This window comes from Eumetopias jubatus, unplaced genomic scaffold, assembly GCF_037043125.1.
Source record: "Eumetopias jubatus isolate StellerSeaLion01/CBP00866 unplaced genomic scaffold, mEumJub1_p1.0 scaffold_160, whole genome shotgun sequence".
Classification (NCBI taxonomy): domain Eukaryota; kingdom Metazoa; phylum Chordata; class Mammalia; order Carnivora; family Otariidae; genus Eumetopias; species Eumetopias jubatus.
Window position 1 is genome coordinate 274,666 of NW_028274966.1, and position 21,584 is coordinate 296,249.

The window sequence follows — 21,584 nt, forward strand, 5'->3', positions numbered from 1 at the left end:
TTCATTAATTAATTATAATTGAGGGGTTGTTCTTAAGAATGATCCTTTGAAATTACTTTCCATCAAACAGTAACTGCCACAAAGACATCAGATATTCAGAACATTCTCCAGCTCCTCAGCATGAGTATTTTTATTCTCGGACCTGAGATTCTGATCTGGCTCTTCCCTGGGGAGTCTCTCCCACCCGAGCTTTAAAGCTGCAGTTTGTTTATTTGGGGTGGGGGAAGGCATGTGTGTCTGTGTGGTTAATGTCTACTTTTTTAAAAGGAAACCTGTACTATACCGAATAACCTTTTGTAAACTTCAGTCTGATCCTTTTCAGATAAATGGTCAAAGGAAAAATTCCACAGAAAGATTAGAAAGACACCTGAGACTAATACCCCCGTCATGTCATGGGCCACACCTCCCGGTTACAATGAGAAGGGAGAAGCAAACTGGTATATTGATGTGGCTCTAAACAACAACAATGTGTGTGAAGGCCCAGGGGCACTTTGGGATTGACCAAGAGGAAACACCTGTTGCACAATGATACGATCTTGTTGGTACAGTTGTCAGGGAACTCCCACAGCGAAGGGCATAAAACCATCCAGGGCAGTCTGGGGCGGCCCAGTTCTACAGTGCCAGGGAGCAGAGCAGAGCCCAGCCCTGCACCAAACACAGATGGGACCATGAACTCCAGCCACAACTTTAGCCAGACCCCCTCCGGCTCCTTCCATGGCACGGGAGGCAGCTGGGACCAGCTGGGGAGCTTCCCTCGGGCTCCCAGCGTCCATGGGGGGGCCGGGGGTGTCCGCATCTCCCTTTCCTTCAGCTCACCAAGCTGCCTGCCTCCCGGAGGTCCTTGGGGACCTAGAAAAGGCAATTCCTTCCCAGCTGCAAGTGGGAAGGAGGTGATGCAGAACCTCAACGACCGCCTGGCTTCCTACCTAGACAAGGTGCGTGCCCTGGAGGAGGCCAACGAGAAGCTCGAAAGTCGCATCTTGAAGTGGCATGAGCAGAGAGATCCTGGCAGTAAGCAAAATTACACCCAGTATGAGGAAAACATCAGCCACCTGCAGGAGCAGGTAAGATCATGGGTGACCCTGGAACTCAAGAGGGGGCTGCATTTCCAGAGAGCCATGGGAGGAGAAATTGGTACAAAAGACAATTTCCAGAAAAATGGCAAAAGAGCTTAAAGTAATTGTGAACAAAAGTATTTGAGGATATTTTCTTGTTATACCTTTCAGACTCGGGAAAGCCTGTTTTGTGTATTTTGTCCTCTCTATATAAATTATATGGAAAATCCAAAAAATGTAAGGCAACCATCTGCCATCTGATATCACTTATGATCCAGGAATGTTACAGTAATGATAAGGGCCAGTATTCATCCCTCCTGCTCAGATCACAAGAGGCACAAAAGAGCATTTACTTTCTCATTACATTATTTCTGCTCTACCTCAAAAGTCCTGGCCACAGTTTGATTACCCACAGAAAGAAAGGCTGGTGGGTTACACTATTTTGGAGATCATACCTGAAGGCTGTCACTCCAAGAGCAGATACATCATTCTGACATTCCTGGATATTTCCTCTGGAGGGCTGCTAGAAGTTCTGAGTTCTTGCTGCTCCCAGTTCTGAAAGGGCATATTGCTGGAATAAAAAATAAAATGAGCATAATTTTTGGAATCTTAGAGTTAGAATAGGTTATGGAGACTTCTTTAAAACACACAAAAAATTTTCAACTGAACATTTAAAAAAGCTGACCTTATACCTTCTGGGACATCACACAACATTGGTTAGAAGTGGAGGGAATACAGTCAGCTCATAAATTATTTTTTAAAGCTATGTAACTTCCCTTTTATGTAAATTGGTCCCAAAAAATTCCCTGTAAGATCATGATTTTACCCATCCTAGAAAGGGCATCACGGGTTTCCAATATTTATACAGTATGATTTCTCAACCCTCAGTCGTCCTTGCTTGAATGTAGGAAAGACCAATCAAGATAATATAAATCTGTCCTCATAATGAACCCTAATTATTGAATAATCAACCTAATAACTGACTGTGTAATTACCCTAACTATATAGTACATGGTTGTCTTTACAAAAAAAAAACAAGGTGACTCAACAAACCTCATCATATTTTTTCATTAATAAAGTTGCTTTTGTTTTAGAATGGAGAGAATAGAAGATTTTTGCAAATGGACAGCTGAGAACCTAACTCCCAAAAGAAACATGAGGTCAGACATGGTCAAATAACTCACTGACAGCAGAGAGAAGGAGGGAAGGGGGAAGAAAACATTATTGAGCCCTTATTGTATGCCAACCTTCATGTTGGATATTTTAATACACAAATCAGTACCATCCAAGAGCTTTATGCGCTGATAGAAACATTTGATGTTACCTGATCCAATTCTTACAATGACCCTGTAAAGAGACTGAAGCTCAGAGAGGTGAAGTAGCCACCAAAAGCCACCAGCAAGAGGCAGACATAGGATTCTAACCCAGATCTGTTTCTAATGGCCTCACAGTTTCCATACAGCATGGTGTGCACTAGCCTATCTCCTACAAAAACGGTACTGCTTGTTAGTAGAAATAATGCATTATGGTTGCATTGTTAATCATACGACACACATTTCATACACATTATCTCATGTTGTGAAGCAAGTATTCTTACCCCCCATTTATAGATGAGGAGACTGAGACTGAGTGGTTGCCCAAATTGTCTGGAACAGAACTGAGAAAAGTGGAGTGGGGTCAATGCTGAGGAGGGGGTGGCTTGCCCATTCTCCAAGCCCATTCTTTAAGCCTGGGATTCTGGGTTCTGACTTTAAATTCTGGGTTATAAATTAAGTTCAGGTTTGAATTCCACTCTTTTCTGGATTACTTATTTTAGTTGTATTTTTTTATGTTTGAAAAAAACAATTCTTTGAAGTTGAGGTTGTTCTATGTGGTCCTGACCTCCCCCACTCACAGGCAAGAAAATAGAGGCCCAGGAATACAACAACCCACAACAACCAGGGGTTGACCCCTTCCCAGGCCTTGATGAAATGCTATCAGTAGTAGCATTCTTCTACCCCCATCTTAGGGATCTTAAATGTTACTCAAAAAAACTGTAAGAAAATGAGTTCAAAAATTAATCCAATCCTTGCAACACCAAGTTGGACTTAGTCATAAGGACATGCGTATTTTAGAATGGCTCTCAATAGTACCATATTTTGGCACTGTGGTTTATGATGATAAAAAAAAGTTCTATTTTCTTCTTCCTGGAACGAGATTACGTATCCTGGAGCAACAACGTTATACTAAAACACCAACTTGGGTTTTTTAAAAGAATGAACTCAGAGCCTTGTGGGAGAATCCAGGTGATTAATTACAACACACAATGCAAAACCTAGGCTTCACAAATTATTTCTCAACCCTTCCTCATCATCCATTCATTACTGTGAAGGATGTCTCAGAAAGAGTGGCTGTATCATAATATTGCATCAAGTAAGCCTGAACAGGGGAAATCGTCTTGGTTTTTATATTTTTTTAAGATTTTATTTATTTATTTATTTGACAGAGAGATACATAGCAAGAGAGGGAACACAAGCAGGGGGAGTGGGAGAGGGAGAAGCAGGCTTCCCGCTGAGCAGGAAGCCCCTTGCAGGGCTTGATCCCAGGACCCTAGGATCATGACCCGACCCGAAGGAAGATGCCCAACGACTGAGCCACCCAGGCGCCCCCATTTTGGTTTTTAAATGTGCTCTATATCAAGTGCATTTCAGAACTCACCATTCATGAACTCTAAGAAGAATGCTAACTGGGGGAATCAGATTCTTGATGTGGGTTTTGCAACAGATAAATTACCAATTTAACTCAGAAGAGCCAAATAAGCCCACAGATTGTATTTTTTATTTTTCTGATTCCATGGAGGGAATACTGTTTGGTTTCTCTGGATGTCAATCCACACCTCGGTGCACAGGGTCCCCAGGCTTTCGTGGATGGAGCTACTTTTCGTTTCCGATGAGCTTAGATAACGGAAGGAATGTAGAGCCTGGAAGGAAAAGCATTGGTATGAAAGTCCCTAAGCAGCACCACAGTGGGGAGACAAGGAAATATCTACAGAATCCTTTTTTAGAGCAAAGGAAGTAGTCATAGTACCTTTTGGAATCCACCAAGGGAAGAAAGGAGTTGGGCAGCAGCCTGGTTATCTCCTACCACGAATAGCAGAAGTTTGAGGATGCATCTCAACATACAGGACCTGGGATTTATCCAGGATGGACATTGGCTCTAATTATGATAGTGCTGGCTTTTTTCTTTTCTTTTTTTTAATATAGTCCCTATACTGTACTTTTCATTCCCGTGCCTCATTTATTTTATAACTGGAAGTTTGCATCTCTTAATCCCATTTACCAATTTCACCCACTCCCCTCCCCTATTCCTCTGGCAACCGCCAGTTTGTTCCCTGCATTTATGAGTCCATTTCTGTTTGTCCATTTCCTTTGTTTTTTAGATTCCACATATAAATGAAATCATACGGTATTTGTCTTTCTGACTTGTTTCTTATTTCTATGGTATTTTTCTGTCTGACTTATTTCAACTAGTATATACCCTCTAGGTCCATCCATGTGGTTGCAGATGGTAGGATCTCATTCTTTTTATGGCTCTGGGGTTTTTTTCTTCAGGTAAATACCCCGAAGTGGAATGACTGGGTCATATGGCAGTTCTATTTCTAATTTTTTGAGGAGCCTCCATACTGTTTTCCACGGTGGCTGTTACAATTTACATTCCCACCAAGAATGTACAAGGCTTCCCTTTTCCTCATATCCTCTCCAACACTTATTATGTCTTGTCTTTTTGATACTAGCCAATTCTGACTGGTGTGAGGTGTTACCTTGTTGTGATTTTCATTTGCATTCCCCTGAAGATGAGTGATGTTGAACATCTTTTCATGTGTCTTTTGGCCATCTATATGTCTTCTCAAAAGTTCTTTTATAAAAGAAAATTAAACCTTTACATTTTTCTAGATTAGTATAGTTTCAGTTAATCTTTCAGAGTGTCTACAGTGTGCCCAGAATATGCTAAGTATGTTACATTATTGTGTTTAACCTCTTCTAATCTAATTCTCATAACTCTCTGATGAAGTGGTTACTATTATTATTACTATTGCCATTTTACGGATGGAGAAACTGAGACTCAATAAGCTCACCCAGCTAGTAGGTGCAATATCAAGACCCCAGGCTCTGCCCTTTAAGGAGTTCCAGACCCAGTGTTATTACCACCTCTGAATCCTGCTATTGTGCATTCACGATACCAAATTCCAAGTAATCAGCGAAGCTTTGAATAGCAGCAGATCCTTAAAAGGTGCCTTTGTATTGAGGTATAACTTTGTCCTAAGGAAATCCTTTCTAAATAAAGGAATTATCTGTTCAAATACAATGGAAATGTCACAGGATTCCCTACCTCCAACTAAATCACGAAGTTTAGAGCTAGAATCTCTAGCAGTTTCTACTACACACTCCTTATTTAACAGATGATGAAATCGAAACCCAGGGGACAGGGTGACTGGCCCACGTTCATGCCAATGGTCAGTAACAGGAAGTAAAAAAGAAAATCTCCAGTTCCTAGTTCAGCATGACTTGGCACAAAAGGAAAGTAGTATCATACTTTTGATGTTGAGACATCTTCCACCCAATTTTCCTGAAGACAGCGACGTATATCAAATGTGCACTACTCTGGTTATAACCACCTAGAAGAATTTACAAATCATATACATAAATACAATTGCTCAAGTAGAAACTTTCAACAATATTTTTCATTTTAAGGTTAAAACTATATAAACATCTAGTAAAAGTCTTAACCAGAGGCTTTACCACAGTTAAAGTTTATTAAGCTGCCAAAAAGTTACTTCAGTTAATATTTCAATAGCTACAATTAGGGCATTCTCATCATGGAATAATTTACAAACACATACACATACCTACAAGTTATGTGAATGGTTATAGTCACTTCAGACAAAAAATAATTATGGTATGTGATGACTCTTATAAAATTCATTTAAAATCAGTTTGACAAACTAGTATCAGTGATATTTTGATACTTTGCTCAGTATCACTGATCAGAAACACGAATGCTACCACAAGGAAGAATTATGTTCATCGAAAATAACTACTGAGCTCTAAGAGAGCCAAACTAATAGTCACAATGAAAACGGGATTAGAACTTAAAACTCTTGTAACATCATCAGATGTGGGTGAACTAAAACAAAACACTAAGCTATGTTCGCAGCACTAGAAAGCCAGAAGGCACTTTGAACGATGATTCTCCTTCCCCTTCCAATGTCATTCTTTCAGCAACGTCACCAATCCTAGCCTGTCAAACTCAGCGTAAACAAAGACAATGAAGTGGCTGCAGACCATGTTCTTACTTTAAAAACCATTCTGATGCTTTGTACCTAGTAAGTGCTCAGTATTTACTGATTTGATTATTTGTTGTTCCACTGCCAGAAAAGAAGTCATCTATGCCAACAAGTCATATACCCAGAAGATACAGTTTTCGGAAATGCAGCTCTCCCATGGGAGGGTGTCTGACTTAAATGACTCTTGATGTGTGTTTTATAGATCATGGACGGCAAGATGACCAATGCTCAGATCATTCTTCTCATTGACAATGCTAGGATGGCGGTGGATGACTTCAGCCTCAAGTAAGTTGCTTCTTCACCCTATTGTTGGGAGTTTTCATTTGCTGTTTTTGTTTGTTTTGGAGGTTCCTCTTGTTTTTGTTTTGCTAAAGGAAAATTATTTCAACATTAGCCACATGTAATACCTTTACAAAATATAATCAAAAAGCATAATATGAGCAAATACTTGACCGGACCCTACTTTAAACAAACTAGATATAAAATGCACCTTGTAGCATGGGGAAATTTGAATATGAACCAAGAATTAGATGATATTAAAGAGTTATTACTAGCTCTGTAGGTGTGATAATGTTATTATGCTTATTTAGAAAACTCCTGTTTTTATTTTTTTCTTATTTTATTTTAATTCCAGTATAGTTAACATACAGTGTGTCATATTCCTTTCAGGTGTACAATATAGTGATTCAACACTTCCATACATCACCCAGTGCTCATCACCACAAGTGCACTCCTTAATCCCCATCACCTGTTTCCCCATCCCCCTACCCATCTCCCCTCAGGTAACCATCAGTTTGTTCTCCATAGTTAAGAGTATGCCCATCACTTAGATTTAACCGCTGTTAACATTTTGCTTCATTCTTCTTTTAAGATTTATTTATTTATTTGAGAGAGAGAGAGAGCATGCAGCAGGGAAGTGCAGAGGGAGAGGGAAAGTGAGAATCCCAAGCAGACTCTGCACTGAGCATGGAGCTCAACTTGGGGCTCAATCTCACGACCCTGAGATCATGACCCAAGCCAAAACCAAGAGTCAGATGCTTAACCAACTGAGCCACCCAGGTGTCCCCATTTTGCTTCATTCTTAACAAAAATTCTTGTTTTTAAATGATGTATTATTCCTAAGTATTTAGGGGTGAAATGGCATAATGTCTATAGTTTAAAATACAAAACAGAGTATAGATGAAGCAAAATGTTAACAGTTACTAAGTCTAAGCAATGGGCATATGACTGTTTATTAGTAAACAGTCCTCTCTGTTTAAAAAAAAACAGCAACAACATTGAGTCACCATCAGAAAAACCTGCGTGAAACAGACATATGAGGGATGCATGTATTCGTTTTTTCCTACTAAACCTAGAAAGTAAAAGATTCACCTCTAAACTAAGGTGAATCCTTACAAGGCCATAGCCTTCCAACAACAGGTGTATTCTTCTCTTCCTTCCAACAAAAGGTATGAAAATGAACACTCCTTCAAGAAAGATCTGGAAATTGAAGTTGAAGGTCTCCGAAAGACCTTGGATGATCTGACCATTGTCACAACAGATCTGGAACAGGAGGTTGAGGGGATGAGGAAAGAGCTCATCCTCATGAAGAAGCGACATGAGCAGGTAGGACTCCCCAGGAGCTCCTGGTAACCAGCACAGCTCTTAATCTGCACATTCAGATGATTCAATAGCCCAGAAGAAACCACTATCTGAATGCCAGTCCTTAGTGTCCTTCAACCTAAGTAATTATAAGGAACCATATAAACATCTAATTTTTCCAGCTTCAAGGTTATCTATTCAGTGTCAAATCCAACAGCCAAAATATAATCACAATTAATGATGAATCCATCAACAATTTTGCTAATATACAATGTTTACCTAGACTTGTTTGTTAATATGATACTGTAAGAATAAATGCATGAGATTGAACTTCCTTCATGGGTCCAATGTGCAGCAAATTGGGGGACAGTAGAATAAGAGAATTTGCCACTAACCAAGGTAAATAAAACTGTGGCAAAAATGAAGAATCTTAATTTCCATAAGCATTTAACTGACTTTGAAAAAGTTACCATCCAGGGGCGCCTGGGTGGCTCAGTCATTAAGCATCTGCCTTCGGCTCAGGTCATGATCCCAGCGTCGGGCTCCCTGCTCCGTGGGAAGCCTGCTTCTCCCTCTCCCACTCCTCCTGCTTGTGTTCCTGCTCTCGTTCTCTCTCTCTCTGTCAAATAAATACATAAAATCTTAAAAAAAAAGGGGGGGGAGGAAAAAGTTACCATCCATCTAAAGTCCCCGAGACTCTGATGCAATAAGAGAAAAGCAATCCCCATTTTAGGCAAACAAAATTGCTTATGAACATCAAAAAGCCTCAATTCTGAACAATTGGTTAGACAATGATTGTTAATTAAACTTTTCCTACGATTTCTTGATTTTCTTTTTTTTTTTTTTTGAGATTTTATTTATTTGAGAGAGAGAGAGAGAGAGACAGGGATAGCGACAGAGATAGCGAGAGAGCATGAATGGGAAGGAGAGGGAGAACTCAGGGCTCAATCCCAAGAGCCTAGGATCACGACCTGAGCCAAAGGCAGATGCTTAACCAACTGAGCCACCCAGGCACCCCTTTTGATTTTCATGATATCCTATGGGTGTCCAGCCTACAGAGTCATAATGCATTGACAAGATATAAAGAAGTCTTTATACCTTTTGGCTTTGGGTTGCTGAACTGCTTCCCAAAAGCTTTACCCTCTAACCTAAAATGTTTAACTGTTGAATTGTGCCATCACTTCACCCATGAACATGTGCTGAAGAGTACTTTACATGCTATGGAAGCATAATTCTTTGTGAAACATTTTCAACCAGGGATTAAGTCAGTAATCACAGAGGCCATTTGATTACCTATCTAGTGCTATTTTTTATTTTATAAAGTTATAATAGAAAAAAAACATACAATGTTTTGCCAGCAACAAATAATAACTGAGAAACCAAACCACACCAGTAAAAGAACAACAACCACAAAAGCTGAATTTTTAAAAGATCTGTTAACTGCTGCCAATCAATCAACACACCTCTGGCCTTCTGATTATCACAGCCAATTCATTTTCTTTCTCTGTTATTAAACAGGAAATGGAGGAACATCATGTACCGACTGACTTCAAGGTCAGTGTGAAGGTGGATACAACTCCAGGAGAAGATCTGATTAAGGTTCTGGAGGATATGAGACAGGAATATGAGGTTATAATAAAGAAGAAGCATCAAGACTTGGACACTTGGTACAAAGAACAGGTAAAGGAAAGGAGCTCAGACTCCCCAAAGGTTCCATTTCCATGTGGTCCCAAATGTAAATGCTTCTGTCCTTTGCTTGGTCTCCTAGTCAACCACCATGGCCCAGGAGGTGGCCAGTCCAGCAGCTGTTCAGAGCAGTCAAAGTGACATCCATGAGCTGAAGCGAACTTTCCAGGCCCTGGAGATCGACCTGCAGGCACAGCGCAACAGGGTGAGTCTGAGCTAGGGTCAGGTACCATGTCCTCCACAAAGCCTCTCTTGACCTCTCTCCTGGGCTCCTCTCCCCAACTCCCTTGGGAGTTCCCACTTTCCATCCAAATTGTTCATGGTGAGAAAGACAGTAAGTGCTATCATTTATTGAGGTGTCCACATTGTGCCACATTGTATGCCAGGGGGTTCGTTATGTTAACTGCCGTTAATCCTCATGTTAAACTTTCCAGGTAGGTCTTCATGTTCTCACTTTAGAGATGAGGAAACCAAAGCTCCAGACCGTTAAGTAAATTGGCCAAGGTCACACAGATAGTACGTGGCCGGTGGTAAAGCCACCTGGTGCTTGAGGAGAGGTGTGAGGGTCTGGTAGGCCCTCATAATCTCTACCAGTACTCTCCTCACTTACAACCAGGCTGCCCCCTTAAGCCCCAATACAAAGAAATTCTGGTGTCAACATGAATTGATGGCAAATCCAGGCCCGGCTGACACCAAAGTACTGCTGTGTCCATCATGTAGATGTCTTATCACCCAATAAACTATAAATTCTTATATATATGCCATTTCTATTATTTTCATGGTTTTTAGTAAAATGCTTTGTGTGAGTGTCACAAGCACTCAAAATTCATTAAGTGAAATCTGTCATTTGATCCCTTTGTAGCCTATCTGAATCTTCTAATCATTCATCAATATCATTTCCAAGTGCTACTCTGCCCTTGATCTTGAGGAGAAATAATTGGTTCATTCTGTTGGCAGGTACACATGGTAAATTACTGTTGTTTTAGGAATAAGCGATGGTGAACAGACATTTAAAACGTACACTGTCAAGATGATAATAATGAGCACAGAAATAATTATAGTGTTTTATGGTTTTCAAAACATTTGGACATATAGTATTTCACAACAACCTTGTGAGGTCAGCAAGACGTTCACATTCGTTTTCGTGCATTCTACTATCTGACATTATTCTAAGTACTAAGGACTTTATAATAAGGGAGTTGACATTTTAGTGTGGATGACAGATCATCAAAGTATATAACATGTGAGATGGAGAAATGGGTTACCAAGAAATGAAGCATGGAGTGGGGAGGTCAGGCATTCTGGAATGTGGAGCTGCCGTTTTAAACAAGGGGGTCAGGAAAGGTTTTACTGTTAAGGTGACAGTTGAGCAAAAACCTGGAAGTGGTAAAGAGGTGCATTATGTGGCCATGGAGAGGGGGCTCCAGGTGGAGGGAAAAACAAAGGCAAAAGCCATGGGGCACAGGTGTGTTGGATGGGTTGGAGGAACAGCAGAGAAGCCAATGTGTCTGTGGTGAGCGAACAAAGAGAAGAAAGGTAAGAAGAAGACGGAAGGGAAGGGGAGGCCCTTGGGGTAATGATGGAGTCAGACTGTGTAGCCTTGTCCCCTTGGAAGGAAGTCCAGAGGAATTTGGAACAGCGGGTATGGACAACTCTTTGAGGAGCTTTGCTGTAGGTGAAGGAGAGCAGAGAAAGTGGATGACAACTGAGGGTAGATATGGATTCAAGAGAGAAAAATTTTAAAGTGGGAGAAATTATTCTATTTGAAAGCCGATGGGAAGAATCTGGTAGAGAGGAAAATATTAATGAAGCAAGAAGGTGGGCAGTTGCTAAAACGACTGGAGCAGAGACAGCTCATGCACAGTAACAGGAGGGAAACAAGAACACAGGTTCATGTATGTGGAAGTAATAGTGGGAGCCTGTGGGAATCTTCTTCTGATGGCTTTCATCTCCTCCATAACACAAGAAGCAAGGCCATGGGCTGAGAGAAAGGAGAGTGAGGAGGGGATCTGAGGACAGAGGAGAAGGAATGCAGTAGCTCTTTCGGAGAACAGGAGAGTGATGAGCACAGGCCAGGCAACATTAAGTGCCCCCTGAAAGTTAACAGCCATCATCAAGTGAGAGTATCCAACACAGTCATGAGTTTCTCATGAGGATTAAAATTATGCGCTCCAGAAAAGCAGGTGGGAAATCCAAAGAACAGGGACTGGAACTCACTTCTCTGTATCCTAGTGTAGCAACTTCATTGCGCAGCTTTTAGAATTTCCTCAATAACGACAACTTGTTACCACTGTCATAATCAACAAGCTTTGCTTGGGACTATGGTTGCCAGATTGACCAAATTAAAATATAGGTCATCCGGTTAAATTTGAATTTCAGATACAAAACAAAGCTTTTCTTCGTATAAGTATGTCCCATGCAATATTGAGGCAATTTTTAGGACATATTGTACTAAAAAACTACTCATTGCTTGCCTGAAATTCAAAGGAAATAGGTGCTATTTTATCCAGCACTCCTACTTGAGACCCTTCTCTGAAGATACAAAGAGACAGCAGTCCAGTTACTGTTTCCCCCAGGAGTTTTCCATCTGGCCACAGACTAAATGTAAGCATGAGGAGGTAAGGAACAGATCGGGGCAAGGCACCATACGCCCAATCCCAAATGAGTCGCATATACAATAAACACTGCAGGAACGTAGTGAAGTTGCAAAGAGCTCCCCGACACAAAGAAATGCCCAGAAAATGGGCTTCAAAAGTCCTGACTCTCGTCCACTCCTCACTGCCCAGGCTCCAAACCTCTGAGTCAGCCAGCTGCCCACCTTTGCACCCCAGCAGCCACCAAGACACCTAGCAGAGTGGTTGCTATATTCTAACTACTCAACAAGCCCACATTATTGAAGCAATCAAGCTGTCAGTCAATTAATAGAAGAAATATCATTTCCTCTTTCAGAAATCTGCTTTAGAGAACATGTTATCGGAAACCCAGTCTCGGTACTCCTGCCAGCTCCAGGACATGCAACGGATCATCTCCCACTACGAGGATGAACTGATGCAGCTACGCCATGACCTGGAGCGTCAGCACAATGAATACAAAGTCCTCCTGGGCATCAAGACCCACCTAGAGAAGGAAATCGCCACCTACCACCAGCTCCTGGAGGGAGAGAGTGAGGGGTAAGGCAAAGACTTTCAGGGAAAGAGGACGAAAAGAGCATCAAGTTTTTGTGGGTGCATTCCTATACCTCAGGGTTCTGTGAGCAATCATCACTCCGGAGAAAGAGATGTTTATGTTGAATTTCTTCTGGATACTTAGATCAGGTTATATTTTATTAAGTAGCAAGTATGAATTACTCAGCTATTATTCCCAGGGCACTAAGATTTGAGGTCAATAGTTAAAATTAATATATTAAAATTTCTAGAAAGAAACAACTAGGAAGGCTTGGCTATAGTGTTTTCCACTAGAAATGCACATAATTTTGGCTCAAAAAAAAACAAAAACAAAAAAACACCGCCATCACCACAACAGAAGGGAATATTTTAGCCTGACAGCAGGAAAAGATTCCTAAGAAATTGAGAAATCTAGATTCTTCAGTCTGGTATTTCTGACCAACCTGTCCAGGAAAAAAAAGGGGGGGGAGGGGGAACATACATTCTAGGACCCAAGAGAAAGGGTTAGAAATTTTTTTTAAAGATACATAAATAGGTACACCTGTCTGACTCGGTCAGCCAAGCATGTGGCTCTTAATCTCGGGGTCATGAGTTCAGTCCCACAATGGGTGTAGAGATTGCCTAATAAATAAACTTTAAAAAATAAAATAAAATAAGTAAAAATACATAAATAAAAGACTATCAGACCAAATCCTGAACAGTCTGAAAAGCCGGGGGATTCCAGGCTTCAAACGCAGATCCCGGAAAGGAGCCCAGTGGAGGCAAAGCCTGCAGCCAGCTGAAATAATGGAGGTGGTTTGGTGGACTTCCCTTGACCCCAGGGTCAGTGGGAGGCAGTACTCCCTTCCTTCTGGATCCAGGAAGGGTTTCCCATGAACTCATGACCTTGAGACTACAGAGCTCAATTATCCTTATTAAAGAGCTATGAATTTACAAGCAGGCATAGGAAGTTAGTTCACCTTAAGGAGTTTTTATGATTGTCACTAACACTAGAATGAGCTGTAACTCTTATCATTTTTATAGGACAATGGAGGAGGAATCAAAGTCAAGTGTGAAAGGTAAAAAAAATATTTCACTGTTTGAATCTACTTTTTAAAAATGAATCAACATGTTTATTCATTCTATAGTACTCATAATCCTTAGTGTACTAAATGTACTTAGTGTACTTAGTGTACAAATATCCTGTGTTCGATTTTTATTTTACTCCCAGATGGCCAGGAATTTTGAATTAAATTAGATAAAAAAGAGAAAAGTGAGCTCTCAGTATTGTCTTCAATAATATATATGCAAGTTCTCTGCCAGCAGTAGAGTGGATAGCAATGATCATTCATACTATTAGATCTCTGTTAAGTTATGGAGTCTGTTTACTAAACTCCTAGGAGATTACAAGAAAATGATTTCACATAATATCCCAAACTACATTCTGTTGAACATTAGTGTTCCATAAGACTTTAATTGTGTGTTACGGAAAGATGTGTCCCATGGCCAGAAATGGTTGAAATACTAGGTCCCACTACCCTCTTCATGAACAGTCATGCATTTCAGTAAGTTAAAGATGGACCAGGCACTGCTGTGAGGAAGAAAAGGAACAGGAAAGAGAAAGAAACATCAAAAGTTTTATTTTGCTTAACTTGGTGTCACCAAATGTCTTTGACCTGGGAACCCTACTTTCTCAGATTTTCTTTAACATCTCATGGAGAAGTTCTAAGAAACCACAGTCTGGGACGAGTGGCACTTTTCTGATTAGTTTGTGGTAAAAGTGTTGTAAGGCATTAGAGATTCAGAGAATCAGGGTTCCAGGCACCATCACAATCAGCTGGTCTAACTGCTACCCCTCTGTGAGATATGGACAAATGGTCCTTCAACCTCTCCTTATGCATGTCCAGGAATGGGGAACCCATTACTTGAAGGAACGGCCCAATCTACTGTTGGAGAGGTTTGATTTTAACAAAGTTCTCCCTGTATCTCTCTTAATGTCAAGTCTTCCCTTTGGTCTGAATCAGTGTCCTGGTGTGTCAACAAAACACATTCAAATAAACCATAACTTTGAAAACAGTGACCATGATAAACATCCCTGGCTTCTCACACATCCTATGTGCTTTCTATATCTTTAAATGAGGTGCCCAGAATAGTGTTGAGTGCTCTGTTAGCTCACAGAATCTGTGGTACAAGCACAATAAAGCCTGCCTAAGCAGGAAGTCCTCCTCAAGTATATGTAGTTAGAGCCTTGATTCTGTATCAGGCAAGCCTAGGATGCAGATCTTGGCCTCTAGAAGACGACACTATTCACACACCCTCATTTCCTGGAGGGTAGGAGGAAAAACCTTCCTTGGGGTGATCTCTTCACTCCAGCAGAGCCTGCCATATTGCTGAGTGATCATTTTGGAAGGGACAGAGGAGCTTCAGGTACTGAGAGCAGGGAACTAAAAATGAGTATTTCAGATGGTGGGAGAAGCATGGCAGTGACCTCTTCATTGGTTTTTCCCTCAGCTCCAAAGATCAAGGCCATCACACAGGAGAGTGTCAATGGAAGAATAATTCTTTCTCAAGTGAATGAGATCCAAAAGTGTGCATAAGGCCAATAAAATTTCTGCCTATTGTAAGAACTACTTTTCTCCAGTGGAAATCCTTGCCCAGACACAAATGGGTGAGACCTAAGATGTATCCTTGGAGTTATCAAACTCAGAAACTTATTTTTTTTCTCTGTAACAATCTCACCAGACATTCCATAATGATCTTAATATATTGCTGCACTTTTTGAATCAAAGTATGAGTTCATGAGCTTTTTAAAGCTCTACTTTTCTACTACAATCTTCAGATTGCCACCACTACATATCTGTTTTGTAGCCAATAAAACTCTATACCAGCTGCATCATGTCTTTGTTTATATCACATCATATTCATGTCATTTTTATATCAAGGTCTCATCCTAACAAGGGATTCTCAGGGCATTGTCCATGAAAGAAAGGGACCTTAATGCTTTGAACATGTCTGCAGCAGCCAAACGCTGGGCAGAATTACTACCTTGCAGCCATGCAACCTAGGGAAAAGATGTGGCTCATGAGGCTCTCCAGACCTCTGCCAACAGGAAGGGGGGAAACAGAGGAGGGGAGGCCTAGAAAGTTTCACTGAGAATGTGAGATGACCAAAAAGTATTCTAGCTCACATTCATACATACATACATAACCTTAAGGGCCTAAAAGAAAGTTAAGGAAAGGGAATTCAGAAAAAAAAAAAATCCTTATTACAAACAGACACTAAGACCCTAAAAGGGGAAGTGACTTGTCCAAGATCCAAAATGCAAATATTAGGATTGGGAGTATTATGTTGAGGTGGAGTAGGGGCTGAAGCACAGAGAATATGCACCTCTGTCCTCTCAAGAAGATGCCCTTTTTTTCAAACTATAGCAGTGTGAGCCACTGTTCCAAGGCTAGTACAGAGGAGTAGTGTTGGAGAAAAGGAAGATAGAAATCCATATATCTTCTAGGCATCATCACAATGCTGTACATGGAATTATAGGATATTCACAATTTAAGGGACCACAAGCACAGGCTAGTCAAACTCTCCCATTTTACAGACAAATAAACTGAGGCCCAGAATAATAAAGGCATTTACTCAAACACTCATTGGATCCTTGCTAGTCTAGATCCAGCTCTCTCGACTCCATTAACAGTTATTAATCTAAAAGTGGTGTAATGTAGTTCCATTACCATCTACCACATTGGCAATGCCCCATGTGCTTTTTGTTTCTATGTTTTAATACTTTCTTGGAAAGGATTGCTTTTGATATTTTCTGAACTGGGCATCTGTCAAAACTGAATTGGTCTTCCCTTTAAGGCAATTAATTGGTGTTTCTGATTCTTAATGCCCAAAGAGTGGAAAACCAACCCCTAACAATCTGAAATTAGGCAAAAGGAACTCAGGATAATCACATCATTGCAAAAATGTGTTACTGGTTTAACTGAAATATACTAATTCTCTGGAGTAAAATTATAAATTTATCTGTACTATGTGATTACTTCAAAGAATCTCAAAAATAACCAATACACTAACAGCTTCAGTGAGTTTTCTTTGTGCAGTATTTGTCTGTGGAGACATCTGATGTTTTGGGGGACAAGAGTGGATTCATACTAGACTTCATAATTTCTCTTTTTCTATTTCATTTTACTACAAGAACTTCCTTACATTAATAGGGTACTAGAGTCTCGAGGCAGACCTAAAAATTAATTTTTTTCCATTTTAGCACCAATTCACTCTGCAATTTTAGACACTATTATCTCTTTCTTAAAATCTAGAAATTATGGATTAAATATACCTATTTTCTCAAGGTGAAGTTTGAGCATTGCTAGCAAAATATTTTGAAGTATATCCAAAAAAATATGATAAGCTGAAGGGAAAGTTATAATACTATGCCCAGAAAATAATCACTAATCTTCCATTTACCATCATAATTTATATATGATTTGGTAATAGGAAATTATAACATAATGAATAATTTTTCAGTCAAGGGGCTAAAATATCCTTAAAGTGTTGTTAATTTTCCCTGTATCGATTAAGGTGATCAATTCATCCCAGTTTGCCCAGGAAACCCCTCAGTCCCAGGCAAACTGGGGTGGTTGGTCACTCTATTAATAATTAATTGCTCTCGCCTTAGTCCATTTAAGTAGCTATAACTATACCACAGACTGGGTGGCTTCTAAGCAACAGAAATTTATTTCTCACAGTCCTGATGGCTGGGAAGTTCAAAATCAAGGCACCAGCATGGTTGTGTCCTGGTTCACAGCTTGTGTCCTCAAATGGGAAAAAAGGCCAGGGAGATCTTGGGGTCTCTTTTGTAAGAAAACCCATTCATGAGGGCTCTACCCTTATGACCTAAGCACCTTCCAAATGCCTCACCTACTAAAGCCATCACCTGTGGGGGTTAGGATTTCAATATATGAATTTTTTAGGCCATACCATCTCTATTTCACTAAGTAGAGACAAGCAGAAAAATTAAACCATTTGCCTGAATAAAGAGACAATGGTGGGGCACCTGAGTAGCTCAGCTGGTTGAGCATCTGACTCTTGGTTTCAGCTCAGGTTATGATCTCAGGGTCGTGGGATCGAGCCCCATGTCAGGCTCCATGCTCAGCATGGAGTCTGCTGGAGATTCTCTCCCTTTTCTTCTCCCTCTACACCTCCCCCCACTCACTCTCTCTCTCTCAAATAAATAAGTAATCTTAAAATAAAAAAAAGACAATTATATGCAGGGCAACATAGAATAACTTCTCCCCTGCATCTAAATCATCCCAAAAATATTTCAAAATACCCATTACAAATTGATTAGTGCCTGCATGTTCAGGTGAGTTACTAACCACAGAAGTTTTCATTTGTGTTTGGTTTTGACCAACACACACCCAAACCACATAAAGGAGTTGGCAGTAAGTTATATTGTTTTCATTCCAGAAACATTTTGAGCAAATAGCACCTATTGCATTACCCAAGACCCAACTAAACAGATAGTTGGCTAACCCAGAGAGATACAAAATATTATTACTTTGGAATTTAATATTTATGGCAACATATTTTCCAACAGTACCATAACATGGTTGAGTGGCTAGATCCATCTAATATGTGTCCATCCAATGGAATACATGCCTTTACTAAAGGTTTATTTTTCCAATAATACTCTTATACACCTACCCTGTTAATCATGTGTGAAATTGGGAACTAAACTTATAAAAATTCATTATTGAGCAATGTAGCAATTGTATGTTGGTCGTAAAGTTGAGAAGAGTGCAAGGACTGTAGGGAAAAAATGGTAAGAGCAAGAGATCCAAGAAAGTTTCTCTAGGGTAGAGGTTCTCAAACTCGGCTGCATTTCAGGATCTTCTGGGGAGATTTAAAAATTCTAATGGCCAGACCATTATAGATCAATTAAATCATGGTTTTGGAAGGTTGGGACCCAGGCATCACTACATTTGAAAGATCCCCAAGTAATTACAACATATAGACAAGGTTGAGAACCTACTGCTTCTGTAGCTTCAGGTGAGTACTTCTGTATTTGTTTGTACATTTCCCATATTACTAATTGTTGAATACTCTCATAAGAATGAATGACAGCTAATAGAAAAATAAAAGGTTCCAAATGCTTGTGAAGATAGAGTTTCATTTTACCAGATTGGAAGGTCCTTCCAGGAAGGATAGCTGAATAAAAACTTAAAGGTAAGACAAATACTAAAATGTATTTCACAAAACTCGGCAAACTTACTTCCACATAATCTTAGTAAAATCCCTTTCAGTTGCTTAATCAAATATTTCCCCAGAGTGTTATGCTCCTATAATGTGTTTCTATAATGAAAATTTGCTGTGTTACTTTAGCTTCTTCATTTCCTTTACCTCTTACATTTTTTTTATATAGCAAAGCAAAATAGTAACATATGCAGGTAAGAGATTCATGGGGAAAACATCCCTAAGCCAAGTGACTAAAAAATTTAATTTCAGGAACACCTAAGTAAATCCTTCCTTAAGGTAATATCAGATTGTTTTAGTATTTCCCAAAGCATATTTTACATTTCTCTAATAGTTAATCAGGCATCACACAGAGTCCAAACAAAAAAATAGTAGCATTAGAAGAAAACGCAATCAATTGATTGAACCCTCTTGTTAAAGAGATGAGGAAGCTAAAGTCTAGAAAGGTTAGCCCAGCTCTCCTGGGACTCAGATCTCATTCTTACCTATATGTAGCATCCCTGACATACGGAAACATCAGAATTGAAAAAAGCACCATATAATTTTTAAAACTCATAGCAAATTAAAAATAATAATCCTAAATGTATGAATGATTGAAAAACCAAAATAATTAAGGTATGAGCTTTTAAGCTAGAACCAATTTGTAAAAATGCCAATAATTGCCACAGAAAAGTAAGCCTGCAATAGGTACTAAGTAAGGTTGGAATTTTTTTCTTTTCTGTACAGATGGTCTTACATATAAATTATTTAATTACAGCTTTATGTAGCATGGAGATTTTTTAAAGTTTACCTTGTGTCAAAGGATATATCATACCATTTCTTTGGGATAAAAAATAACATAATTCTAAAAATACATTTTATGGACATTAAGCAACGCTGTACCATAGTTACATATACACCCATGTAGCCTTTCACAATAGAAAATGGATACTAAATAATAGCATCATTTTCTGGCCATGTAGTAGATACTGGTGGCCCCAGTGAACCCACACCACCAGGTCTCAGGCCTTTCTGTAGTCTTTCCCACACAGATGCTGAGCTTGACTCTGTGACTTGATTTGGCCAATGGAACATCAGCAAGCAAGACACAAGCAGAGGTTTAATAAATGCTTACACATTGGGGCTTATATCTTCTTAGAATTTCCCTCTAGGAAGCCAGCTGCCATATGAGAAGCTCATTTACCCTGAGACCACCATGCTGGGAGGAAGTCTAGGCTAGCCTCACAGAGAGGCCCCATGGAAAACCGAGGAACCCAGCCAACAGCCATAACTGAAGTTCCAGACATATGACTCTGCTCCAGCCCATTGCAGCTGGTTCCCAGCCATTCAAGCCAAACAGGCTAAGGCCCCAGACATCATGGAGCAGAGGGAAGCCAGACCCAATATTCTGAATCTGAAATTCTGACCCATGAAATTATGAATAAAATGGTTGTTTGGGAGTAGTTTTTCATGTGACCATGGATAACAAAACAGAGTATTTAAATAAGAGTCTATTATTTGCTCTATTATTGCTATATGACAATAGCTGATTTAAGTCTAGTCCAAACCTTTCAACCAGGATTTTAGTCATTTTAACAGTGAAATGGATCTCTATGGAAGTCCTGGTCCAATAACCATAGATGAAACACCAAGGATCCAAGAGAAAAGTCAAGATCTTCGCTCTTCAGGGACAGCAGAGGGTAAAGCCATTGCCCATGTGTGTATGTTTACAGCTCTCCTCTTCACAAATGGGGACCAAGCAGTGTAACTCCAACCCAGAAGAAGGGACATCCCTGCTCTTCACTTGAGCATGCCGGGATGCCCACGTAAATTCTCCTTATCTTTGAGTTTTGATTCCTTCTGACTCTGTCTTTAAGTTCCTCATTCCAGGGACATTAACAACTTCTCTATGAATATGCTAACAGTAAGTATCATGCAGATCAAGAGCTTCGCGGAAAGGTGATCTGTTTTCAATGTAGGCAAACAATGTTCTCCTTCACCTAGAAACTATAAAGCCTCTTACAGATTAAGATGATCATGATTATCAGGTAGCTCTTAGTTATAATGTTTAAGTTTTTAAGTCATTAAGACCCTTAAATATTGTCCATTTGTTCTAGGCATGTCTCTTCACTATGCTATACTCTTATATCAATAAATGCTTTCAAGATTTTTGGTGTTTGTTTATACCCTCTGAAGTGTTTTGTTGGTTATTTGTGTATCGTAACAATGTTGGTTTCTCCGCCTTACTACATGACTGAGATCATTCCCATGTGGGTGAGTCATTCCCCATCTCATTTATTCTATCACAACATCTACATGTCACCTTCTTTCTTAAGAGGATTAGAGGGTTTCTAAAATATATTTGCAGTGAGGTCATGCAAAAAGGAAAAGATGACAGTGTCTCTGACATACTTCATGATCTGACCTAAAGAGACTTAGGAGTTTTACTGAAGAACTCTGAGTATATGTGTTTGTGTGTGTGTTTGTTATACCAGTATATGGACTTTCCTATGCACCAAAACTTCTCTTTAAAATTTAAATTAGAAACCATCTAAAAATATTATA

At 39.8% G+C, this 21,584-nt stretch overlaps 1 protein-coding gene across 2 annotated transcripts; it reads left to right on the forward strand.

Annotated features, from left to right (window-relative positions):
* The first annotated feature begins 595 nt into the window (after positions 1-595).
* KRT23 (keratin 23) lies at positions 596-21,146 on the forward strand. 2 transcript variants are annotated; one of them, XM_088020773.1, is made up of 8 exons: positions 596-1,064; positions 6,581-6,663; positions 7,827-7,983; positions 9,478-9,639; positions 9,728-9,850; positions 12,595-12,815; positions 13,833-13,867; positions 20,179-21,146. In XM_088020773.1, exons 1-8 carry the CDS (start codon positions 669-671, stop codon positions 20,208-20,210), a joined length of 1,209 nt encoding a protein of 402 aa, XP_087876899.1. In that variant the 5' UTR covers positions 596-668; the 3' UTR covers positions 20,211-21,146. The 2 variants fall into 2 exon arrangements, with proteins under 2 accessions (XP_087876899.1, XP_027945748.1); XM_028089947.1 differs by lacking the exon at positions 20,179-21,146 and adding an exon at positions 15,300-15,681.
* Positions 21,147-21,584: the final 438 nt, after the last annotated feature.